Raw genomic sequence first — 24,046 nt, forward strand, 5'->3', positions numbered from 1 at the left:
ATTATTGTTATTCTACCCCACTTTGGTCCTCTGTGCGCTGTACCCTTCTACTCTCCTGATCAGCCCACCTTTACATCACAGTACAGAGGGGTTGGCAACAATTAGTCTCTGATGCTTAGTTTGAATCTGGCCCATCACCCTCTCCCTGCTTCCTTCAATTAACTATCCTCTGCACTCATACACACACATAAAAACCACACAGAAAGCCATTTTTGTAAAGCATTAGTTGGGTAATTTTAGCCCTGCAAGTGAAACCCTTCATTTTGGGTGGACTTCCCTTGCTCATTTTTTTAACCTTCTGGTTAATTCTAATATTTTTATGCTGCCCTTCAGCAAGACTCCCAGGTCAGCTTACAACAAAGTAATAAAAACAAGAAACATAGTAATAAATACAATCAAGTAGATAACGCAGGACAGATCAGCAGATAAAAAAAAATTACAGTCATACAATTGAATGGAACAGAATAAAAGCAGAATCTACAGCCAGATGATAAAAAAAAATCCAGGTAAAAAAAGTTCTTCTGTCACCAAAATACCATCAGAGGCAAACATCCCCAGCGATGGTATTCCATAAATGGGGTGCCACAACCAAGAAGGCCTTCTTCCAAGAAGCTTATCTTCAGATGGCAGGGGAGGGAGACAGAAAGGCCTCTAAGAATGACCACAAAGTGCAAGCAAGCTTGTGTGGTAAATTAGAAAGGACTTATGAATGAGTTGATGTGAAACTGTCACAGATCCATCCCTAGCCCCAAATAAGAGATTGCTGGAAGCCCACGGAAAAGTGGGATATAAGTTTTAAAAAAGAACCTGTCGTCATTAAGTCCAATCCCTTGCTCTTGAGACAACACCCTCACAAATTCACCCATATATCCACCTCACTACCTAACAAATCCTCAGCACCAACTCCAGGCCAGTCAACAGAACCCACAAAACATCATGACGTGGCTATAAGGAAGCCTATCAAGAACTGTGTATGCACATGTGGGGGGTGGCATTCCAGTCTTTCAGACACATTTGCCCACACACACACACACAAAACTGAAATGTTATGCCCAGGGCCAGGCAATCAAAATACTTGCGAACCTCTGATGCTGGATTGGCATGATACAAACTGCAAGAGGAAACCCGAGTCTCATGTATTCACAGCTCTGGATCAGACTCAATAATCACCCCCCGATATTTATAATCCAGAGCTCATTCTCAACTCTTGTCGCTTCTGAAGGCTTTGTAGTCAAATTTAGAGCCCGTGTGAAGAGATAACATTCTTCAAGTGCTTAATAACTCACATAGTAAAGCTACGAGCAAGGAAGTGCAACAGCAAATAACTCCTTGCTTCCTGAGCACTGCTGCTGCAGCAGCAGAGATTATTCGGTTAAGCCCCTGCCTTAGTGATTGATAGATACTATTCTAGTTGTGAATGATGAGGAAAGAGTGCCTGTGGAAGAACAGCAGCTGTAATATGCAAATGCCTGAAGATGAGTCTGCATTTTAAAGTAAAAGAGCCTAATACTCCAATTCACCATGACTTTAACCAGCAGCAACAGCAGCAGCCACAGCAGCAGCAACAAGCCAATATAAAGACAGAGCAGCACACCTGGAAAGTGTGCCATTATTAAATGTTTAGTAATAGTACCTGGTGTCATTTTGAACAAATCATTCATGAGGTTTTGTGGCTTGGCTGCAAAATGGAGCAGGTTTTTTACTGGTTGGTTTTTACTGACATTGATTTAATTCAGGGCTCTATGGGCTCTGGATGAGGATAAAAGAAAGAAAAAACTGGAAAAGTTATGAAAATACAATCGAAATTCTACTCCAAGAGAAACTGATATATATATATATATATATATATATATGGAGACATGTATAATTTTTCTTGCTGTTCATAGTTCATTCTGCTATTTTACTAGTTTGCGTAATTTATTTGAGCTTTACTGGTCATGGGAAGGAGCACGTACCTATGCAAGGCACTGAAGCCCTGCTCTCTTTCAAGCAGATCTCCGCAACCATGAGAACTAGAAACCTGCTTTCTTTTGAAAAATGAAAGTGGAAATTTTCAGAAAGAACTTCTGCACCCAATTGTGCATCTTCTGTTTCCACTACCAGTTAGGTCCCAGTGAGCTAACTGTTAAGAGTTGCTCCCAAATCAATTTGAACTCTGGCCAAATTAGTAGTGATTTGGCTCTGCATACAAATTTGCACAAATGAGGCTGGAAAAATGCTGATGAACAAGAACGTTGAATTATATACTTCTTAAGGGCCTCCGTGATTCTGCAAAAGCTGATCAAAAACCAATTATGCAATTGGAACTGTGGAAAATTAAAGGCCATTTGCTTTACTTTCAATGCAAAATGTGTTGGCTTTGGATGCAGAACTTGGAATTTTGGTGCAATGTTATATTCTTGAGATTCCCAGAACACAATGTAGTGGAAAAGGTACTAAGACCAGGGTGAAGGGAGACAAGATATGGGATTAAGACCTGAACCATGGGGTGGTGAGCCCAGACCCCCTAAAGTTCAAGCCCTAAGCAGAAACTGTTGAAATATTTTCAGACTCTCTTCCTCAAACACAAGGATTTGTAAAAAGTTCTCCCATTCTCAGGATTCTAAAAAGAGCAGTCATCAGATTCCACGCCGCACAAATGTTCGTTCGATCACAGCTGTATAGGTAATAAAGAATAATAGCCCTTTCCCTGCTGATTGCTCATTTGGATTCCATGTGGAGTTTGCCTTCCCCCCAGATTTCCTTTTTGAAGATCTGATGGCTTATCGCCATGTATGCCCTTTTCTTTTTAACAAGTAGAGTCAATTCAGTCTGTGTTTCTACAGCTCTCTTGCCTTATTTGATCGCATCAGGTTTGATGGCATAAGTAATAGAACACAGACCGCAAAAACATTTGCAACTGGCACCTACAATTTCCTTTGTAAATCAAAGAAATGGACAAGGGCCAACTTCTGAAATGAGGGACAGAAGGACTTGTTAAGAGGTCCTGAGTATATGGGCCACCTCAAAATTCTGCAAATCAATTACTGAGAGGTTACATGCTTACGAAGGACAAAAGTGATGTTTCTATGTACAGATATGGATATGGCTCCACTGGATTCCAATTTATAACTAACTTAGAACAACACATTCCATAGAACCTGTCCCATCCAAGGTTAGGCAACCTAGTACCCTCCAGATGTGTTGGACTACAACTAAGTTCTGCACCTAGGAAAAAGAAACCAATGCACAGTTACAAGATGGGGGATACGTGGCTCAACAACACTACAAGCGAGAATGATTGGAACTGTTGTCGATCACAAGCTGAATATGAGCCAACAAAGTGATGTGGCTGCAAAAAAGGCAAATGCTCTTTTGGGCTGCATTCATAGAAGCAGAGCTTCCAAATGCCGGGAAGTACTAGTTCCTCTCTACTCAGCACTGGTTAGGCCTCATCTGGAGTACTGTGTCCAGTTCTGGGAACCGCACTTTAAGAAGGATGCAGACAAGTCAGACAGGGTTCAGAGGAGGGCAACAAAGATGATCAGGGGACTGGAAACAAAGCCCTATGAAGAGAGACTGAAAGAACTGAGCATGTTTAGCCTTGAGAAGAGAAGACTGAGGATAGCACTCTTCAAGTACTTGAAAGGTTGACACAGACAGGAAGGCCAGGATCTCTTCTCAATCATCCCAGAATGCAGGACACAGGAATAATGGGCTCAAGTTATAGGAAGCCAGATTCCGGCTGAACATCAGGAAAAACTTCCTGACTGTTAGAGCAATATGACAATGAAACCAATGACCTAGGGAGGTAGTGGGCTCTCCCATGCTGGAGGCCTTCAAGACGAGGCTGGACAGCCATCTGTCAGGGATGCTCTGACTTGGATTCCTGCACTGAGCAAGGGGTTGGGCTCGATGGTCTTGTAGGCCTCTTCCAACCCTACTTTTCTATGATTCCATCAGTCCCAGCCGGCACGGCCAATAATCAGGGATTATGAGAATTGTAGTCTAAAACATCTGGAGGGCACCAGGTAGCCTACCCTGGCCTTATCCCCTCTGTTTGACATGCTCTGATGACTTCTTCAAAACCTGGACCCACAAGAAGGAAGCCCTTGAGAAATTCTACCAGGCCTTCAGTGATTTCCACTGTGAACCTAAGACTGAAACAACCCATGCAGCAGGCATGCTTTCTGGACAGTGCCACTAAGTAATGGTTGAATAAATACAACCTCATACCAGAAACAAACTGATTAACTATGTGCTTCCAACTACCATCCCAGAGCACATCCCACAATCCATTGTCTATAGACAAACCCTATAATATAGCTGCATTTGCTCCAGTATTTACCTGCAGTATTTACAATATGTCAGGTATTCTTAAAGCTACTATACCAACCTGGAGAAATGGGCAGGCGGGGGGGGGGAACACAGTTCAAAAAGGCCAAATGGGTACTTAGGAGTCTATGGGGGACAGGATTAGCAGAGTAAGTAACATAAGACCAGATGTCATTTAGATGTTCCCAGCTAAACTCTCCAGCACATCATTTCATTTCATTTCCATTTATTACATTTCCAATCCACCCAATAGCCGAAGCTCTCTGGGTGGTTCCCAAAGATTAAAAACTTTAAAAACACGTTATCCTATACTGGAAGATTATCCTTCTCTCTCACAAGCCTTGTGTGGTAGGCCTGTCCTTACTTACAGACAGCCATACAATCTGAAGCAGCTGCTCACTAGCAACAATGGGATGCCTAACTGAAATACAAAACCCTCCAACAAACCCAGTGCAAAATACAAAACCCTCCAACAAACCCTCTGGATTGTATCCAATGTTCCTCTAATTTAACTCCCATTCATTTCACTGGGTCTATTCTAAGTGGGACTAACTCCCATATTTACTCAAGAAACAATATCATCAGATCTAACAGTATCAGCCATACCATCAGGGGCATCGTTAAGATAAGGCCCACCCAGGCACGGCCCCCAGATCTTTTTTGAGCTGTGCCCCGGATCTTCTGAGCTGTCCTAATTGCCTTTTTTTTTTTTTACATTTTCCTATTGACTTGCATGGAAAACAAAAACAGCCATAACTTTTTTAGTTTGGATGATAACTACATGAAATTTAGAGACCTTGTAGCTCCCTTAGAGCTGATTGAACCTGCCAAATTTCAGGCAGTTTGGTCCAGTGGTGTTTGTGCAAATCACAGGTAAAATTTGCTATTTTCAAGAAAATCTTGTCAAAGCAAAAAGCTATATATTTTTTTGTGCTTCCACATACATGCATGGAATTTGGTAACCTGGCAGCCCCTATGGAGCTAAATGAACCTGCCAAATTTCAGACAATTAGGTCCAGTGGCTTTTGTGCTAGCCATGCATAAAGTTTCCTTTTCTCAAAGACTAAAACAAAAAGTAAAAAACTGTTAAGCCATACAGGGGATTAGAGATCCTAATCAGGTGTTTAAGGTGACCATTAGGAGGTCACTATCCCTAATCTCTGGTGTAGGGTTTTTTCTGGGGGGGGGGGTTGGAGATGCAAAAAACCTCTCTCCCCCTACTTTTCTGCTCTTACATGCCCACTGTTGGAAGCTTGCTTGCAATGAAACTTTGAAGAGGGAGAAGAAGGGAAGAAAGAGCTCCATGTGAAATACTGGTATTTCACACAGCATCTGATTTCACTGCCCCAAAGTGGAATCTCTGGCTTCTGCAGAAGTTTAGTAGCTTCAGTACAGCAAAATATCCAATCAGCCTTCACAAACTTCTTTCTCGCCCTCTATTTTAATTTCTCCTAAATAACTGTAGGACTCAAATTATTCCAAAAGAAGGGTTAGGACTATATGCTGTCATGATCGAGGACCTGCTGAAGCTTTTAAATAGGTTCTACAGTTTTAAAGAAGCTAGAAAAAGCCCTCTGCCACCTCACCTCATAAAGTTAATTTAAGTACATGCAATCCTTACAAACCCTCCTTACAAACCCTAAATTCCTCTAAAGTACTACATCTCTGAAAGAAGCAACGTGGCTTAGGGAATTCTCCCCCCCCCCCCAGCGCATTTCCAATCACTATTCTTTTATTCTTCCTTCCCCTATCCTGTTCTTTCTTTCTCTTCTTTATCCCACCTAGAGCATATCTTGGGGAATTCTTAAAGAGAATTCTCTTTGGTGGGCAAGAGAAGTTCTGAACTGTATTTTACTTTATACAAACAGACAAGAGGGCTGGTTTTTCTCCTTCTCACTCAAGTCTTTGAGAAAAGTGGGTTCACATGGTTGCAGAGAAACAAATCTGGGGCTGTTTTTTTTTGTCAGTTGCCATTATCCAGCAATAGGAAGGGCCGTAGCTCAGTGGCAGAGCACACGCTTGGCATGCAGAGGGTCCCAGGTTCACTCCCCAGCATCTCCAGGTAGGGCTAGGAAAGAATCCTGCCTGAAACTCTGGAGAGCCGCTGCTGCCAGTCAATGTCAATAGTACTGCACTAGAAGGACCCAGGGTCTGATTCAATATAAGGCAGCTTCCTATGTTCCTCTGAACAGAAAGCGTTAACAAAAATAGGAGTTTGGGCTTTGATTTTTAAGTGGAGGATAGATAAATACTGCTCATTTATGCAAGCCTATGTATGCCTACTCAGAAGCCCCATTATGTTTTATGAGGCATAACTTCAGGAAAGTGTGCACAGGATTCCAGCAGAAGTTACTTCTGCAGGGAGGTTTGCACCTTGATGTTCTGCATATTTACTCAGAAATAAGTCCTGAGTTGTCAGCATGGTACTGCATGCTTAATACTGTGCCCACCCAATTCCGTCTAATGAATTGACTACCCTTTCAGCTCCGTCCTATGCATGTTTTGTCGTGTGTGTGTTTTAATTTTGCATGAACTCTCGCTTCAGTGGTGAGGGAAAGGCACTTAGTACATGCTCAGAGCTTCTCCATAAATTAACCCTAGTTTTGAAAACAGACTCATTGGCTGAATTTTAGTGGAGTCTTGGCACAAATGATGTTATGAGGAGGAAGGAAAATACAATGACAGCTTGTGCATAACAAGGAGGAGGTAGAGGAGAATTGCACAAAACAAGACATCTGTTTTTATGAAGAGTTGTTGGAGGATGGTAGGATGAGGAGGGATGGTTGCATGGAGGGGAATAAAATTGGTAGGGGGAGAATGTAAGTACTCAGTGGTGAAGGAAAAGCATTCTGCATATGCTCAGAGGCACTCTCTATTTAAGAACACAAGACAAGCCATGCTGCATCAGACCAAGGTCCATCTAGTCCAGCATTCTGTTCACACAGTGGCCAACCAGATGTCCACGGGAAACCCACAAGCAGGACATGAGTGCAATAGCGCCTTCCCACCCATGTTCCCCTGCTGCTAACATTGGTGACATGTAAACAAATTCTAGTAATTCTAAATTTGCAAGCATGTATATCCTTCAGGAACTTTGCAGGTTTCTAGCCTGGGAGACACCTCTAAAGACCTGTGCATTTTCACAAAACTTACCCAATAACTAATGGGGAAGGGGTGAAGGGAAGGGAAAGCAAATGACTCCCTCCTCCAAACTGGAGAACTCCCCTTCCACATGAACTACTGCATCTATCCTTCTGAAACTTTGCTGGTTTCTTACTTAGGGACAACTCTAGGCTGTCTGTAATTTTCAGAACAATGGTCCACAAGGAAAATAAGGAGATAAGTATGTCCTCTTTTGGAGACCTCAAAATGTCAAAGCCACCCTTGCACAAAGCCCGCTGTGGCTATCATTCTGAAATTTGGCAGACATGATCTCTTCTGATGGGCAATGAATCCTGAAATATTTATCCAATTCTTCCAAGGAACAAAATGTTATTGGCAGTTCTCTTTAAAAGAAAATCAAAATATAACCTATTTTTCTGACACTGGGTAGGTGTAATCCCCTTCTAGGGGGTTACTATGCCTGAAATTACCATCCAGTTCTGACCAAGAGAAAAACGTTACAGTTTTTTTCCAATTTCCCATGGTAGTCAGCAGGAAGCATGAAGGCTCATTTTTCCAAACCTTGACTCAGGTTTGGTTCTGACCTGAAATGGTTCAACTATAAATTGGCCCGAGCAGAAGCGGGATGTTTTCCAAAATGCTGAATCGGGGTCTGAGTTGAAGTGGGGTGGGGGTCAGTGCACACTTCTTATGTATGAATGTATGCATGTAATCTATACACACACGCCAGCACACCACATGCACAACACACACACACACGTGTGCACATATATATGGTATGCTTAGACTCGGATATATGCAAATTTGTGTTATGGGCCTGTGCCTTGGATCTTTTAAGAACCTAGCAATGCCCCTGCATACCATCAAGGCTCATCCATCTGCACAGGTGGAGTGGAGAAACCACAAGTGGGCTGTGGATGAACGGATGAAGTGGGAGAGGAAGCAGGAAGACCAGGGCTGGGGGCAACCCAACAAGTTGGGAGATGGAAGTGGGGAGACCAGGGATGGGGTGGAGTGGAGATGACCTGAGGAGGAGGAGGAGGAGGAGGAGGAGGAGGAGGAAGCAGAGCAACCATGGCTGATGTGGAGAGTGCTGTGCAGAACAATGGGAGGGTTAGGAAAGCTTGGGGGTAACCCAGTGGTTGGTGGGAGGAAGGAGAAAATGAGAAGGCGTGTGTGTGTGTCCTGGGGTGTGTTGTTTGGGTGTGTGAATGAGAGGTGATTCAGAGGGGGCGGGGGAGAACTGTTGGTTCAAAGGAATAGGTTTGTGTTTCATGCGTCAGACTCTGCCTCTGCCTTGTATTCAGGTTCTTCAGCAAGTTATGTGTTGCTTAGCCTCAAAAGTTTGTGCTTCTGTGAAATGGATGTTTTGTGAGTCGATATGCCCATCACAGTAGCAATTTGGGGAGTGAGACCACCCATGGCAACCATTTTGTGACTGTGCCCATGACACTTTCTCAAAATTGCCCAACCCTGCCCTGGAGGGATGGGGAATGATCGCTTATCATCCTTCTGTGTGATCTCCTACCTGGGAGTGGGTGGAACAACTTCAGAGCAAATTCCCAAATGCCTGCCAGTTTTCAGAATGGTCATTGCCAAAGGCCACAAGTTAGCCTCAGGCTGAAAACTAAACCAGGACTCTCACTTTGTGTTGCATTCACATGCCTAGTTTGCCTCTGATCTTGCCAGTCAGAGAAGATAATACTGAGCTGCATAAACCAGTACTCCGACTCAATCTAAGGCAGGTTCACAGGCTCTTGGTTTTTTTAATACATTACTAAAAACAAATGTTACATTTCCAAAATAATTTTTAAATAAAAGTCACAGTCAATATGACCACGTAACGCAACTAACAGTGCAATCGTCTGCATGTTTACATAGAAAAAAGTCCTGCAACCCCCAGCATCTTCTACCTAAACATGCACAGGATTGCACCCTACAAGACTTGTCCAAGGCACCACAATGAAATTAGGCAGAACAAGGAGCACAATGGGCTCTGAGTTCCGTTGCATCCACCAGCCTCTGATGGCCTGCTCCATAGTCTACCTCATTGCCAGTCCCCCTACCCAGGCATGCCTTGCTTTGCTCTCCAGTGCAGAGGACCATCTCATGGAGTAGCACATCACAGGAGTTAAAATTACACTGAAAGTTTGGCCAGTCAATCAAAAGACAAGGAGCACGGAAGAGGAGGATGCTATGGAGGCACGGACAACAAGCGGAGCAAGTGGAGGAACTGAAGGGTGAAACCCAAAAGTCTCTTTTGACAAGCTCAAGAGTATTAAGGGCCAGTTTTTTAAATACAGAAAGAATGTGCACGTTCTGGACTGGGGACTGCTGGGAGATGTAGGACTTTTCTCTAAGTACATATGCATAGGATTGCGCCCTTGAAGACTTGTTTCATCCAAGAACTAAAAGGTAGTTTTAAAAAGGCACAGCGACTTTGAACTTGAGAACAAGCGCTATTCTTGATAAACAAAGAAAATGGACATGGTCGTAGGTGTTGGTTTGCTTGTTTGTAAGTATGTGCCCTTGAGGCAGCTCAGAGTAACATGCTCCTTTAAAGCAACCCTACCTTTGTTTTCCAGCTTGAGTTCTTCTGCTAGTAAGCTGTCTTGTCTATTGCCAAGTACAAATGCCAGGAATGAGAGGATCAGCGCATCCAGGATTCCAATAATGGCCAGGATATATGCCCAGCGGATTGAACAAGCCCCCAGTGTGTACTTGTCTGTCTTTTCACCACACATCCGTTTCACCTCTGTTGCATCCCAGCCATCAGGATAAATCATACAGCCAAGGACAAGGCAGGCAGCTGGAAAGAGAAAGAGAGAGTGAAAACTACTTCAGCTGTGCAATTGTTCTATTTCACAACTATCCCCACGCTTAGCTATTAAATGACCTCCACATTTAATCCAGGACTTCATATGCAGGTTATTTAAAAGAGAACCACAAACTAGTCAGTGTGCAGACGCCACCCATAAGCTTGACAAAAATGGTACCCTCAATTTCACTTAATCCCCGTACCTTCTTAGCCTGCTATGGAGAAGGCCCTTGTAAAACAAATGAGGAAACTCACCATAATTCATTGACAGCACAGAGCAAACGAGTATATACAATAAATTTGGTGAAGGTTAGAATGACCACCCCCCCAATTACCATTGTACATGGTGGAATGCTTTTTTTAAACTGATACGCCTTAACAACAGACTTTTTAATTAAAAGTCTGATGCACAACTCACGTAAACGCACAGGCGGAGAGATAACCTGATTGCATTAACTGGTTTGTATCCAATATTAGTCTAACTTAAGTTCCATTTGTTTCAGTGGGTTAAGTCTAAGTAGGACTAGCATTGGATACAATCCACTGTGTTTATAACATCAATGAAACAAGATGCTAACCATGGTGAAAGGGATGGGTGGGAGGAATTCACACACAAGATGAAGCACACAATCCCATAGACCACTCCTTCCTCTTTCCCCGCAATCCACTCTTGATTTGTTAACCTTGGTTATGGGCCAGCAGGATGAACTTGCATACATGTACCAGTCCAACAGCATGTCATGAATCTGCCTTAAGCCACTTCATATTTTGTTTGCTTACTTAAGGTGCAATCCTATGCATGTTTAGACAGAGAAACAGCCTATAAAGTTGGCTGGGGAATGCTGGGAGTTGTAGGCCTTTTCTCTGTCTAAACATACATAGGATTGCACCTTTATTCACTATTTTCTGTTACCATGACTGAATATAGGCAGTCCAATCAGCTAGCTGAGAGCCAAGCCGGCCTTATTTAGGGCACAATCCTATGCATGTTTAGACAGAAATAGGTTCTACAATTCCCAGCATGCCCCAGGCAGCTATCCTGACTCAGGTATGCTGGGAGTTATGGGACTTATTTCTGTCTAAACATGCAAAGGATTGCGCCCTTAGACAGTTAGATATCCACAGAGGCTTACCAGTTTGGAAGTGCTAACCACTGTAAGACCTTTCTGCGGTCTTTTAATCCACATTTTTGCCTCCCGTATACCCTTTACATGTCCGATGAAGGCCTTAGTGGTAGAGGGAATTCCCCATGATTCCTGCATAAAATGGTAAGCTCCACTTTGGACTAAGGAGGACATACCACTTTCATGGATCTTAAATGCAACATAAAGGGATGAAGCATGAAACACACCTATATTTATTTTGCCGCTCGCCGATTCATGGATTATTGAAAATCCTAAACCATTTTTATTTGGCAGATTTGTCACAATGGCTGACTTTGGATGATCAGCGAGGGAGGCAATGCAGCATTGGTTGTCCCCCCTGCCCCGCCCCTGTGCGCTCCAGTTGCATGACTGGAATTACCCTAATTAATTGCCCTAATTTGTCATCCTTGGCCTTTATTATTGTATTTTAGCCAGTTGGCTTACACTTATTGGCCAGCAGAATTATTACTGCTTGCCCTGTGGTACTTAAACATTTCATTTATTATATTTCTATATCGCCCCATAGCTGAAGCTCTCTTAGAGGTTCACAAAAATTAAAAAACCATTAAAATACATTATATAAAGTATAAAGCCATTCATGTAATGACATAGAACAAACAGCACACACAACAACAACATATATCTAAAACAATTTAAAACAATCAGCCAGAGACAATCAAAGAGATTCCTTATATGCTGCCAAACGCCTGAGAGAAGAGGGCAGTTTTAACCTGGCACTGAAAAGATGACAATGTTGGCACCAGGTGGGCCTGGTCCCCCCTTCTTTTTCCTTCATTCTCTTCTTTCTTTCCATTTTCTTGCTAATTTCTGGGGAAAGGAGTGGTTACATGCCAGGGTGTGCCGGGGTGGAATTACCCCTATACAAATTCTCATGGGTAAGGGATGGTATAGTATGATGGGGAGGAAATGTTATTGGGGTGCTGGGTGACACAGATGGCTACAAGCCATTTCCCTCTCTGAACCATTCCCCATCCCACAGGTTCCTGGTGGACTGGCTACAGCGCCCTCTGGCCTGGTTGTGGTGTTGGTGAATACCAGGTTGGTTCATAACAAGATCTCACTTATCCATGATATGATCTTGGATGAGAGAGCTGACCTGGTGTGCATCACAGAGACCTGGGTGGGTGAGATGGGCAGTGTAGATATGGCCCAGCTTTGGTGCAGGTTGGAGGGCCAGGTGGTGGGGGGAGGCGCTGTGATCCATAAAAGCTCAATCTCACTTACCAGAAAACTCCTCTGCCCTGGGACAGGCTATGAGGGCCTGTACATTGTGTTGGGCCAAAGAGACAGATTGGGGATGCTATTGGTGTATCTCCCACCCTATTACCCGATGGAGTCCCTGACCACACTGGCCGAGGCAGCTTCGTATGGAGTGTTGGAGAACCCTAGGACTCTGGTCCTGGGAGACATCAACATCCATGTTGATGCATCCTTAACTCGGGACTTCATGTCCTCCATGACAAACATGGGTCTGTCTCTGTTTGTCACCAGCCCAATGCATAGGGCAGGGCATACCCTTCATTTGGCCTTTGCCTCTAGGTGTGAGGGGTGTAGTCTGGATACTGGGGGGTGGAAATCACCCCATTGTCACGGTCAGACCATTTCCTGGTGAAATTTGGTCTCACGATGCCAGCTCCTCCTTCAGGCCTGGGGGATCCATTAAAATGGTCTGCCCCAGAGATTTATGGAATCAGAGGGATTCCTGAGTGCTTTGGGGGATTTTTCAGTACCCAGAGCCAGCGATCCTGTCAAGGCCCTGGTGGCACTAGGGAATGGAGAGGTGTGAAGGGCCATTGACACGATTGCTCCTGTGAGCCCTCTTCAACATTGTGGAGCTTGGAAGGCTCCCTGGTTTATTGGGGAGCTCTGGACAATGAAACCAGTCAGAAGATGGCTGGAGCATAAGTGGAATAAGATTTGTCACGAACGTGATCAAGCACACGTAGGAGCGTATAAGCATGCCTACTGCGTGGCAGTGAAGGCAGGAAAGAAGGCTTACTTTGCTGCCTCCATCACATCCTCAAGCAGCCGTCCAGCTGAGCTTTTCAAATTGGTTGTGGGGCTTGCTTTCATCTAACCCAGTGAACCCAATACTGGAATACTCAGAGGCCCACTGTGATGAGTTTCCAAGACATTACGAGGATAAAATCGCTCACCTTCATGCTGACTTGAACACCACTATTGATACAGTGTTTGTTGAGGTGTCCAGTGCATTGTCTTATCCTGTTTTGTGGGATAAATTTGGGGGTTTGGAGCCCGAGGACATGGATAAGACCCTTGCATCTGTACAACCAACCACATACTCTGTTGACCCCTGCCCTTCATGGCTTATTTGAGCTAGCCAGGGAGGACTGACCGGATGGATCAGGGGAGTGGTGAACACATCATTGTGTGATGGTGCGGTCCCTACTGCCTTGAAGGAGGCAGTCGTGCAATCACTCCTGGAAAAAAACCCTCCCTGGATCCAGAGATTATTGCAATTATTGTCCGATCACAAACAACCCATTCCTGAGCAAGGTGCTCACGAGAGTGGTGGCATTTCAGCTACAGGCACTCTTGAATGAAACTGATTGTCTGGATCCATTCCAATCGGGGTTCAGGCCCAGTTTGGGGACAGAATCAGCCTTGGTCACTCTGATGGATGACCTTCTTCAGGAGAAGAACAGGAGGAGTGCGATCCTGTTACTTCTTCTTGATCTCTCAGTAGCTTTTGATACCATTAACCACAGTATCCTCCTGGACTGCCTTGGTGAGCTGATACGCCAAGTACGCCTGTTCCTGGATAGGGATAGCCTAGCCATGCTGATCCATACAATGGTGACCTCACGATTAGACTACTGTAATGCGCTCTATGTGGGGCTGCCCTTGTTCAGAAGCTGCAGCTAGTGCAAAATGCAGCAGCTAGGGTGCTCACTGGGCCACCCAGGTATGCTCACATAAGACCTGTGTTAAAAGAACTACACTGGCTATTAGCTACCAAGCCATGTCCAGGGTTATGTTGTTGACATACAAAGCCCTAAACAACTAGCAGACTGCCTTCCCTTGTATATACCCGCCCGACCCTCAAGATCGTCAGACGCAGCCTTGTTAGTCATTCCAAAATTAACGGAATGTGGCCATGTAATACCTTGAAGCAGCTCCCACTCTTTGGAAAACCCTCTCCCACGCAGTTCTGGAGGCAGAACACGTGGCATGTCTCAAATGCCTCCAGAAAATGCGTTTGTTCACCCAGGCTTTCCCTGGCTTGTAATTAAATTAGTCATGCTGATGCATCTTACTGCTCCTTGTACTGCTCTGTACTATTATTGTAATTGGTTTTAATACTGTGTTTTTAATATTGTATTCTAAATGTGATTTTAATTTATATGTGAACCGCTTAGGGATTTTATTATATTTAGTGGTATATAAGTATCACAAATGAATGAATGAATAAATAAATAACAAATATGCAAATACTAGACCTGTGCCCAGCCTTAATGGTAACTAACCAAATTACTAGTTATTCACTCATTTACAGAAATAAAGTAACAAGCAATGTATGAAGAAGTATTTTCTCCTCTGTCGGCGGACACATGCAGGCAACACCTCTTCTGCCGAGCATGTTCCCCCCGCCCCCTTTTCTCTATTAGTCAGTCAAGCTGGCAACAGGCATCAAGGCTAATCTGCTAATCTCCTACTTTGTCAAGCTATGAGCAGAAGCAACAGCTGATGCACTGAAATTGATGCCACTGAACTCAACTGGTGGGCCAGCTCCTGTCACCACTGCAGTATATGGGCCATCCTGCTCCTCTGGTTAACACACACAGGTGTTTGTTAAGCTGTGCCATGATAAAGTTAACTTAGATTTGCCTGAGATACGGTTTTGCCTTTGCTTGCCTGACATTTCGAAAATAGCTGACTTGGTTGGTCAGAGGATTTACTTGAGTCCGCTAGCAAATCAGATCAATCAGTCAGTCACTCAAGACCGGAAGTCTGAGACTTCAACTCTGGGGATGGAGGATATTAGGAATGGTGCACAAATGCACCCCACATAGAATTGTGATGGTTAGACACTGACACAAATGGAAATGTTTTCAAATGGCTTTTGTAACATGCCCCAATAGGAGCAGATATAGCTTATAAGCCTGACATGCAAGGGACATAGATTCCATAACTTTTTCCTTCTATTCACCAGGAAAAAAATCTGACTGATGCAGCAGCAGCAGCAGCAGCAGCAGCAACTTGGCCATTGTCTTCTGTTACTTCCTTGCCAGTGATGGATGGAACTTTTCAATGGAAAATTCCACACAGCCTTGCCAGGTCCTGCCACCGTATCACCAAACACCTCCTAAAAATTATACAGCTTGTGCATGTGTGTGTGTGTATATGTGTGTACGTCTAACTAAGGTCTTTTTGAAAGCCGAAAGTCAAGGAAGATAAGGGTGTGCTTCGCCTCCACCAAGCCTCATCAAGGTCTCGCGTCCTAGGGTCTATTTTCAAAGCAGGAATTTAGGCCGTGGAATATCTGAAGTAGTGGTGAAACAGAGAGTGCCCCAGAGCATGTGCAGAATCTAAATCAACATTTACTAAATGCCTAGAGTAACTTGGACCCATTTCAATTGGGCTTTTGGCTGGGATATGGGACTGAGACTGTTTTGGTTGCCTTGGTGGATGACCTATGCTGGGTACTGCATGGGGGATGCATGACCGTATTAGCTCTCCTGGACCTCTTGGCAGTTCTTGGTACCATTGCACTTCCCCAGAAGGATCAGGTCCACAGCTGGGGAGTGCTGCTTGTCCCTCTGCTGTCCCTGGATCTTCAGGTAGCCGCAGGGGCAAAGAGTGTTCATACAATTATGCTTGGTGCACCACTTACGACCTTTGCCAAGTTGCTCTCACTTCGCAACAGTTATCCACGGCTTGGTTACATCACACTTAGGCTACTGCAATGCACTCAGTGTGGGACTGCCCATGAAGAGTGTCTGGAGGCTTGAACTGATGCAAAACGCAGCAGCTAGGCTGCTAACCAGTGCACAGTATCAGACCATATTTCTCCTGCTTCATCTGGGATTCCATCTTCTGCTCTGGGAAATGGCTCAGGTGAGGAGGCACAACATGGGGCAGGCAGTACTGCAGGCACCAGCTCAGGACTTGGAGTGAGGTCAGGCCCATAGAGAGCAGTCCTGCCACTAGAGTATTGACAAGATATCTCAGCACTGGTTTAGAGAAACTGGAAAGGTTTAGTAGCCAGCCCAAGCAAGTCCTTCTAGGAGCTTCACCTCCTCGAGTGCTACATCAGGGTTTTCTTAAAGGCCCAGGGTCCTTTCCCACACTCACTGCCTTCTTCTGGGTGGTGAGGAGCTGGGGAGTGAGGAGCTGGTTGGGGCATGCCCCCCAGAGCCTCCCTTCTCACTGGAAGAATCTGAGGTCCACTCCTTGGAGTCAGAGGGCAGCATCACTGCACAGGGATTGAGAGGGCAGAGGGCAGGATTCAAGGTGGAGAGCCCCACTTGTAAAGGTCCAGGACTGGCTCCGACTCCTCCTCAGAGTCACTGCCACCTCAGTCTCAGGGGGCTTTTGGTCCTGGGTGATGACAATATTACACCTCTCCTGAAAGACCTGCACTGGTTGCCAGTTGCTTTCTGGGTTCAACTCAAAGTGCTCAGTTTAACATTTAAAGCCCTAAATGGTTTAGGACCTGGCTATCGAAGGCACCTCCTGTCTCATTATGAACCTCTTTGGTTATTACAATCGGCAGGAGAGGCCCTCTTGAGGGCACCATTACCTGCAGTGCCCTGTTTGTCGGGCACACATGACCGGGCTTTCTCCTGTGTCCTTTCCAAGCTGCAGAATGCATTTCTTCAAGAATTACAGTTGCCCTCCATTCTCTTGGCTTTAAGAAAGGGTGTGAAGACACATCTTTTTAAATCAGCCTTTAAAATTATGTAGTTAATGCTTTCCTGTTCTTAATGGTCTTTTAAAAACTGTTTTAAGGTTCTATTGTTTTACATCGTTGCACACTGCCTTGATGGCTTTTTAGCCAATAAGATGGTACATAATGTTAATAATAGATACATAAATACAAAGTATACAGCAAGAAGACCTTGAGTGTATACTAAAAAGTCATAAAAAGGGGGGGAAAGGAGAGGAAAAAGAGAGGAAAAACTGCCAAGAGGACAAAAAAATCAGCCAGGAAAGGAATGCCTGAACAGGTTTGTTTTCAACTGTGAGCAGATGTTTTGGGGCAAGGAATTCCAGCAGAAGGGAGCAGCCAAAGCAAGAGAATGAAGATTAACAATTGATGAGGACATTTTAGGCTTAAAAAGAAAGCAACAGATGGAAAAGAGCATAAAGAGGGGAAACTCATTGAGTAACTGTGGAGCCAGTTTCTTTCCCCCACCAAAACATCCAAGATTAGAAATCATGAATTTCATTTCAGAAATTATGAAGGACTGATATGCCAGAAGCAAGACTTTGAAAATACAGGACTTACTAGTTACAGAGTTAGGATGTTGCACTGAGGTCTTTAGGGCTGTATGAAGTTGAGAATTCTCAAAGCAACCTAAGTAGGTACACCTTCCACAACCAAATGCTCCCAGTAACCCATTGCTGACCTTGCTTCTCCCTTTCTCTTTCCCTTGGCCTTTGGCATCTCTTCCGCAGTCAGAATTTAGATTATAAACTCCTCAGGACAAGGACTTAGCTTCCTTTTCTTTGCTTGTGACAGGAGAGAATTTGGTCAGTTTGCATTTTGATACAGATTTACCAAATGCACACTTCTCAAATCAATATGCAAACCAGAACGCAGTTTTCCTTCCATATTCACATTTCTCAGAATTCTATGATGCAATTCTCCAAACAAAAAATGTGTACAAAAATGTGTTTATTAGAGAAATATTAGTGAAAATAAGTACAAAAAGGCATTATATAAGGGGGAAATGCATTATGTAAGGGGGGAAATGCTTGCAATGTATGTTAGGGGAAAATGCATACAAAATGCATATATTAGGAGAAATGCACACGGAAATGCACACAAATTTTCATGCTGAATTTTTTTTGTTTTTGCAGAAACAGAACAAACTAAGGACTGGAAAAATGAGAAACTGAAAGGGTCCGATTTGTCCATCCCTGCTTGTGATCTTCTGTAAAACACCATATACACTGATGGTAAAACATTAACATTTTAGAAAAGATCATGTAACCCTTGGCTCAAACTGGAGCCTTGCTTCAGCGCTACCATTTACTGAAGAAGCCGACGTGATTTTAAATTTAAATGTCTGTAAACAATTTATGCATTAAAACTGAAGGTTTCTTTTTCTACTTTTTATTACAAAGGTATGGCTTGGATTGTAAGGTAAGTTAACAGGCTTTGCAATCCTACTGGCGCTCTGACATTTCCTAATCCCTGCTGGACCACTGCCACTAAGGAGGAAGGGAGGAGTGCAATTTACAACCTCCTTAATGTAGTGCTACATTATACAGCAATGCCATTTCCTAGGGCCAAGATTCTCTATAATGTTTACTCACAAGGTAAGCCCCATTCAGCAAAGGCTCCCAGTAATGTTAAACACTTCCTCCTTGTCAGTTCAGCCTATTTTAAATCTTCCATGGTTAATCCATGGTTAGTGATTAGAGATGAATAACCTATTAATATCCCCTTAATTGCCTTAATGACAGTTTCTGTTCTGGGGGGAGTTTTAATTACTGACTTCCCCTCACTTTATGCTTTTACTTTTTAAATAATGAAATAGCACTATTTTGCTATAAAAATGAGAAGCAATAAAATGGCTGAACCTACAAGATGTTAATTAAAGGCAGAAGAACCCTTAAAAGGTCTCAGTAGTACTTTGCCTGTCCTCCCGAGGCAGGCAGAGGCTGCAATTGTGTTTTTTATTACAAAATTTGCTCAATATCAGGTCTCAAAAAAAAACCACATGTGAGGGCAACACATTAAAAAAAATAACAGAATGTAACACATGGACATCATGATCTGGTTGCTCCATAAAAATGGAGTCAATGAAAGATGACAATTCCAGAGAAGAAGCAAGTTTAGGTAGGGTCAAGAAGAGATTAAAAGATATGGGGGGGGGGAATAAGTTTTTGTAAAGTGGATGACCCTTGAAATCATTCTCTTCATGAATAGGTTTCGATGCCAAGTTACTCAGAGAAGAGGATCTGCCAGGCTGCAGTGTGAAAGATTCAACTGCAGACATCTGGCAGACAGGTGTTAGATTTTGTATCTGGTGGCTAGCCAGCAGCCCAAAACAATTCTCATGGCAATGAATGTAGCTGGAATGAAGAAGGTGTTTAGCGGAGAAAGAAACAGAGCAGAAAAGCAGAAGAAACTGGCTGTCAACCTTTCCTCACCGAACAATCAAAAATAGGACCATGATCCCTAGTGACACACACACATTCTCTCTACATCAGGAATCAGTCTCAAGAGCCTTCACTTTGCAAGAAAACGTAGGTGAACAGATGTGTTATTGCTCTTCAGTTCAGCTGCCAGTTTGACTTCACGAGTTTCTGACATTGCTATAAAACTTGGCTTTGCTCCCTGCAATCTTAATGATGCACCTCTCACATGGAAAAGATTAAAAAAAAAATATCCCCACTTGGCAGAATACATAAGTAGGTACTTTATATAGCTTTCTTAGGGACTTCCCAGATAGTATCCAACCGTGTCATTCTGTTAGCGCAAATAATGTTGCACTGGCAGAAACTAGGTACTGAACTATGCACAAGGGAAGAATCCAACTAAAGGTATGTTTGCACAAGCATGGTTCCACAAGCAGTTGTGCATTATGCTTGTGCAACCCACTGTGCAACCCATTGTGTAATGCGTTGTGCAACTAGTTGCTTAACTGCTTGCATAACTGGTTGCACAACAGATTCAGCGGAGCCCTACTAGCACTATTGGAGGTTGGATACTGCCCCCCCATATCAAAGTGTGGGTCCCCACCCCCCACCCCAAGTTGATACTTTAAACAAGCCCGGTGAAGCAGTGTAATATCCTGTCATAAGCTGGACAGAGCAGCCTTCCCCAAGGCTGGGCTACCGAGATGGAACAAATGTCTCATGAAATGGCAGGACATTACTGAGCCATGGAGGAAGAAAGGTTACGCTTCTGGGTTTTCCTCACTAGAGGAGCACTCCTCTACTTGGTACAGCAAGGAAGCACTTCAACCTATGAATAAATTCATAGAATGGCACAGCGAGGAATGGAGAATGGGTTTGCTTGTCAATGCTGATATTACAGGCACTATCCAATAGGTGCCCACAATTTTCACATAAGCAGGTTGCCCAGGACACTGCAATACACACACTCTGGAGTGGAGAAAAATGGCATTTTCCAGGAGACAGAATATAATGGCTGGCATGTTGGGGAAATGACATATCCCTTCAGCAGAAGTGATACCTGGAGGGAAAGAACATCTAGATCTGCTACAACAAAGGAGTGGATTTATTGCACTTAAAAGTGATCCTTTGGAAAGGCACTTATTTTCAACTAGCTGTGTGATGCAGAGTGACATCTCTCATCTTTGGCCACTCTTTCTGGGAAAAATAAAATGAACTGCATGTACCAAATCATCTGTAAAGTAGATGAGTTGTGAGGGCTGTTTGAAAAAGAGCTCATTTGGAGAATGGAGGGGTGTGGGGGAGAAGAGTGGGGAAATACATTTCCGGATAATTAAAAGGTCAGTGTAAAAAACAGAGGCAACAACCTAACTATTCACATTCAAGCAACAAGGATGTTTTTCAACTTTACTGTTCTAAACATCACTGCCATTGTTTATATTTTTGTAGGAGATCCACAGGTGATGGGGGCAGGGGGTGAGGAGAAACTATTTTCAACAAATAAGCATCACAGAGCTGATCTCAACATTGCAAGACATCTTCAGGACTGTCCAATTTCCTAAAGACTTTGGGCCCAATTCTGATTGGTCCATTCATGGAGAGAAGGGCACAGAGGCCAGTGCTCTCCCCTCCTCTATAAGCCACCATGATGATGCCTGTTCATTGTTGGACTCCTCTCACTCTGCTCATGCTTTTGCAGAGCATAGCCCATGTAGCAGAGGGCCAGGGAGGAGCCGATACCTGAAGAAAAGGTTCACTGGTGTGGGAGGGCCTCATTTGATGTGAATGCTCTAGTCGCGATGCAGTGCAGACAGACAGTGATGGCAGCTGGGCCTTAAGGTGGCATGGCGGAAAGTGGAGCAGCGGTGGAGTGGTAAATTTTGAAGTTCAGGCGCTCATAATGACAGTCACCATGGCCACCCCAAGAAGAGGCCAAAAATGTGGGCAGCTCTGTTGATCCATATCAACAAACCAATTCTACCTGTTTTCGATTCTAGCAGCAGGATGTCGTTTGTAGAGCGATTCGGTCTTAACTGCCTATTCAAGACCAGGCCACCACAAAATACGTCGCATTACAACAGGGCTAGCCCATAGCTATGTATTGTTGCTGGGAAAACACGTCCCCCACCCCTGCCTCCCGCTATTGTGAGGACTGCAGTTAAGCAGAGAGAGCAAGGAATTCTGAGTGGGGTGGATGATTACATCAGCATCCCTGCTCATCAACAAGTGCGGGCGCTTCGTCCTCCTGAGCTCCGGCTCCACTACACCACTGGAAAGAAGGCCTATACCGGCCTGCAGCTGGACTGCATCATGCTCTGTTCTCTTCACGCAGGGTAAGCAGGATTGTGCCCATTATTGGGAGAGGCTTCCAAAACAACTTGTAATACAAGAGGGGCATTCCCCCCCACCTGTGGAACAATCTCTCCGACGAGGCCAGCTTGGCGCCACCGTTGCTATCTTTTCAGCGCCAGGTTAAGATGTCCCTCTTCTCTCAGGCATTTGGCAGCACATGATGAGTTTTTAATTGGTCCTGGATCTGTCTTTGGTTCTGACTGACTGTTCAAAGTTGTTTTTAGTTATATGTTGTCTTTGTGTATATTGTCTGTGTGTTTTATGTAAATGGCTTTTAAACTTTGTATATTGTATTTTAATGTTTTAATCTCTGCAAACTGCCCAGAGAGGTTTGGCTATGGGGCAGTATAGAAATGTAAATAATAATAATAATTTCTGTCTGCTGGCAAAAGCCAGGATCCAAAGCACCACATGGCAGCTTTTTTTACAGTACATTCCACCAACCCCTAGGCCTTCCCCATGAGGCACAAGAGGCCACCATCCAAAGGGAAAATGGGTTTCTTTGGAACTCAGCCAGGAAGTGCAAATTGCTACTTATTCATCACCATCTTGCTTCAGATTTCATTTTAGCTGCTGTTTACCTGATAATCTGTTAACTACCTGATCCTGTTATATGTCAATGTGTGAAGTCAGCCTGGGCAGTCCCTCCTTATGCTGGACTAATTTTTTTTCCAGATATGTGAGAGAGAACCCTTTGATACTGTCACATATTTCTTCTCAAACTGTTTGCTTCCTGCCAACAAGCAATTACTTTGGTGGCCAAAGTGTGCAAAGGCCAGAAAGATGCAGAGGATTATTCTGAAAAGGAGAGAAAGAAGACCCTGAAGGGACCAACTGCTGGTTGCACAAAAAAGGTTTATTAACCAACTGTCAATGTGTTGTTTTTAAACGTATATTTTAATGAGGAAGGAACTGAAACAAGCCCTCCATCTTCGTATGCCCCAAAGGTCTAGAGATGTGATCAATAGCAATAATCTATGACACTCTTAGCAGAGTAGTCTTTTGACAGAGGGAAGGCACTTTTACATAAGAAAGCAAAATATTTTGGCATCATCTCTCACAGTCCCCAGAGGGGCACACATTAGTCTTCCTGGCTGTGCCGCCTGTCATGTGCTGTTCTTGACTTATCTCATCTACAGCCCTTCCTGATCTTTTTAACAGTTCCATTAAGGGGGGAAGCAGACGAATGGACAATAGGCCCTTGAGGTTCCTTGGCGGTATCACTTCATTCACACTGACATTCAGCAGTGACATTTCCCTGCCTTTCAAGAGCAGATGCCTTACTGAACCCAGCCGCAGCAAGTGTCAGTGACAGCCATGCCCTCTCACCAGGGATCTGAGATATGAATAATGACAACAATAACGGCAGTGAGATGGAAGGAAGGGAGTAGTCACCAGAAGCAGCACCTCGCTCTTTTCTGCCCACTTGAAAGTGAGATGAAGGCTATTTCACACAGCCAGTTGTGAGGTGAGAGTCACCTCAAGATGGATTCCCTGCTAACTCACCTGTATTTTGTCCCTGCTCAGTCAGAGCTCCTAATGCTTGTAGGAGAGGTATCAACACACTACCTAGTTGTCAGGGTGGAAACTGAGCCGATAGAACCCCAGAGCAGTTCTGATTCTGAGGAGGAACAGCAATCCGTGGGAGAGGAGCTCGCTCATCTCTCACAGGCACAGCAGCTGGCAGAGATTCCTCCCGCCGGCATTCCTGGGATAGTTAGTGACCCTGGCAGCGAGAGAGTGCTAGAGGGGGGGCTTGCTGGACACTCGGCGCCGGCGCAGGGAGCGACGACAGATGGAGGGCGCGGGAAGGAGGCGTAGCGCTCGTTTGGCATGCAAGCAACGGTCGTGTCCCGAGGACCCAAGGGAAAGAGGGAGGATCTCTCCCTAGCCCATAAGTTCAGGGTCTTCCCATGATTCTCCTTCAAACGGGGACCAA

General features: G+C 44.3%; 1 protein-coding gene across 1 annotated transcript in view; it reads right to left on the bottom strand.

The window, feature by feature from the left end:
- LHFPL3 (LHFPL tetraspan subfamily member 3) overlaps window positions 1-24,046 on the bottom strand; it is a 347,715-nt gene that overhangs the window by 121,155 nt on the left and 202,514 nt on the right. Inside the window, exon 2 of the mRNA XM_084811073.1 lies at window positions 10,010-10,246. Within this exon, the coding sequence (XP_084667199.1) occupies window positions 10,010-10,246 (237 nt within the window). The remainder of the gene's footprint in view (window positions 1-10,009; window positions 10,247-24,046) is intronic.

The sequence above is a fragment of the Heloderma suspectum genome, chromosome 7, assembly GCF_057233095.1.
Source record: "Heloderma suspectum isolate Gila_16-S chromosome 7, 16-S_ref, whole genome shotgun sequence".
In the NCBI taxonomy this organism is placed as follows: Eukaryota; Metazoa; Chordata; class Lepidosauria; order Squamata; family Helodermatidae; genus Heloderma; species Heloderma suspectum.